Below are 2,377 nucleotides of genomic sequence, written 5' to 3'. Positions count from 1 at the left end.
CGGTCCCCGGAGGGCTCAGGTCCTGGGCGCTGGCCTCCCCGCGGGCTGCGGACCGACCAGAGGGGCAGGTCTCAGCCGGGACTGTCCTGCCCCTGCGCCCACCCCCGGGCGGCCGCGGCTGTTGGGTCCTCTCTCGCCCCTGCCCAACCACATTCACCCGTGTCCATCCTAGGGTAGAGCCTGAAGTTTTGGGGATACGGAGGGGGTGGGGGATGGGAGGGGGCTTTTGCTAGGGAGAAGTGAGCTTAAGGGCTCAGTGGGGACACTGTGATCGCGCCGCAGATGAAGAAACTGTACAAGGTGCCCGAATTCCCCTCGAAACGCCTGCCCCACTGGAGGACCAGAGGATTGGAGCAGCGGCGGCAGGGCTTGGAGGCCTATATCCAGGTGGGCATGGGTCTCACTGTTGCCCCCAGCCTGCTGGACCAGGTGTGACCCCGAGACGTGTGAGGGCATGGGGTGCGGGGGGACGCACGTCTTGGGCATGATTTTTTCTATCCTAAACCTCAATTTCTTGAGCAGTAATTTCAGAATGAAAATTAATTGAATTTAGTTGAATTTGGACTTTCATTGAACTGGGGTCACCTGCTGCTAGTTCCTTTCCCTCCGGGGGGAGATCCTGCACTGCCCTCCTGAGGAGGGCGTGGGCCTTTCCCTCCTCCCCACACAGGGGTGCGATTCCAGGCCAGGGAGGCTCGTGGGCACAGACCTGTGGGCCCAGGGCCGTGTTGGGAAGGGCCCGAGCTGTCTTGAACTTTGTGATCATTTTGGCAGGACTCCTGTGCCGTCAGTTTGCACTGGGCTGTGTCTGACGGGTGTCCCGTGTGCTCCTCTCCAGGGCATCTTGCACCTGAACCGGGATGTGCCCAAGGAGCTGCTGGAGTTCCTGAGTCTTCGGCACTTCCCCACAGACCCCAAGGCCAGCAGCTGGGGGTGAGGGAGGCCTCCATGGGCCTGGCTTGGCACGAGAGGCCCCAGTGTGGGGGAGGGCGGGGGGGCTCTGCAGCAGGCAGGTGAAGGCTTCCGGGCCTGTTCTCTCACATCTGCCAGGGGTGACATGACCACCTTCATCTGTTAGCTCTCTTGACCCTGGCAGGGGGCCGTTTTCTTGCCTTGACTGTAACTGAAGCCGCGACTGATCAGTCCGCAGGCGGACACGCTATCCACGAAGACAAACCAGCCAGGGCAAGGGGCCATTTTCTGTACAGCCTCGGTTACCCACCGGAACTGGGCTTGTTACAAATAGAAGCAGTGGCCCCCTGGGAGGTGAAGCTCTGGTCTTCCGTTGCTCCACCCCTTCCTCATGCTCCCCTGAGCATCCCCAGGCAGTTCAAACTCTTTCTTCTTTTCAGAGCCCTGGGGGAGTTCCTGCCTAGTGACAGCAGGCAAGTTAAAGACTCTTTCTGCACCCGCTGCCCCCTGGTGGCCATAGGCCGTGAGGCTGGCCTGTGGCCCCTGGCTTGCCTTGCCCGTCCTACTGGCCCAGGTTTTCCTGTGGGCGCTCCTGACACCACTGCCCACTCACCTTTTTCCTTGTGGATTGTTAGTGATCTCAATTCCCAGTCTTCACCTGATAGGACATTTTGCCCCACCTCACTCTCCACTGCTTAAGACCCTTTCTCCTCCTAGCTCGCAGCTGTACCACAGGCCGGTCATCAGCTTCTGCGTGGACCCCTACATTTGTATCTCATCCCCAGGTGAGGGGGTGCCTCCGACCTATAACCCAGATTGAGGGCGCAGGAATCTGGGTGGGAGTGGGGGTGAGCTTGTCATTTCTCAGCTCCCAGGACCCCTTGCGGACCATGCCTGCCCTGCTGTGCCCTGTGCGTTCCCCTCTGGAAGCAGACACGGTGCAGCCGACGTGGCTCCCTGGTCTGCATCCCCATCAGCCTGGCTTATGTGAACAGAATGTGAACTGGGGATGCCCAGATCTCATTTCAGGTGACCAGCTGTTAACTGCTGCCTGTCAGGGGCTCAGGGAGCTGCGGGCCTGAGGCCATGGCCGTCCCACACCTATTCCCCTTCCTCCTGTTTTACCAGAGCCTCTGCCCAACGTGGTGGTGAATGGCGTGCTCCAGGGCTTCTACAGCTTCAGCACCAGCACAGCTGACACCCAGCCAGAGCTTCCCTGTCACCCTGCACCTTTGCCACCAATGCCTTGACCAAGCCAGAGGCCTTTGGACCACCTGCCAGGACAGTTACGTGCCTGTCCTTGAGCCCTATAGGGGACAGGGGTGGGGTCCCCCTTGGCTTGGACCCAGGACCTACCCACCTCAGGCCCAGAACCCAACTGCACCAGTGGCTGGGGTGATAGACCTGCACTCTGGGTAGGGACAACAGAGGATGAGGATAAAGGGAGAAGTCAATTTAGGAGGTA

General features: G+C 60.2%; 1 protein-coding gene across 2 annotated transcripts in view; it reads left to right on the top strand.

The window, feature by feature from the left end:
* Positions 1 to 2,371, top strand: part of SNX22 (sorting nexin 22) — a 3,008-nt gene extending 637 nt beyond the window's left edge. The window contains exons 2-6 of one of the 2 annotated variants that reach the window (XM_006770786.2): positions 251 to 387; positions 839 to 933; positions 1,353 to 1,385; positions 1,630 to 1,697; positions 2,041 to 2,371. In XM_006770786.2, the coding sequence (XP_006770849.1) occupies positions 251 to 387; positions 839 to 933; positions 1,353 to 1,385; positions 1,630 to 1,697; positions 2,041 to 2,162 (455 nt within the window). In that variant the 3' untranslated portion in view covers positions 2,163 to 2,371. The remainder of the gene's footprint in view (positions 1 to 250; positions 388 to 838; positions 934 to 1,352; positions 1,386 to 1,629; positions 1,698 to 2,040) is intronic. The other variant, XM_015568523.1, reaches the window with a different exon arrangement.
* Positions 2,372 to 2,377: the final 6 nt, after the last annotated feature.

Source organism: Myotis davidii, unplaced genomic scaffold (assembly GCF_000327345.1).
Source record: "Myotis davidii unplaced genomic scaffold, ASM32734v1 scaffold461, whole genome shotgun sequence".
NCBI lineage: Eukaryota > Metazoa > Chordata > Mammalia > Chiroptera > Vespertilionidae > Myotis > Myotis davidii.
This window is presented reverse-complemented; position numbering and strand designations above follow the sequence as displayed.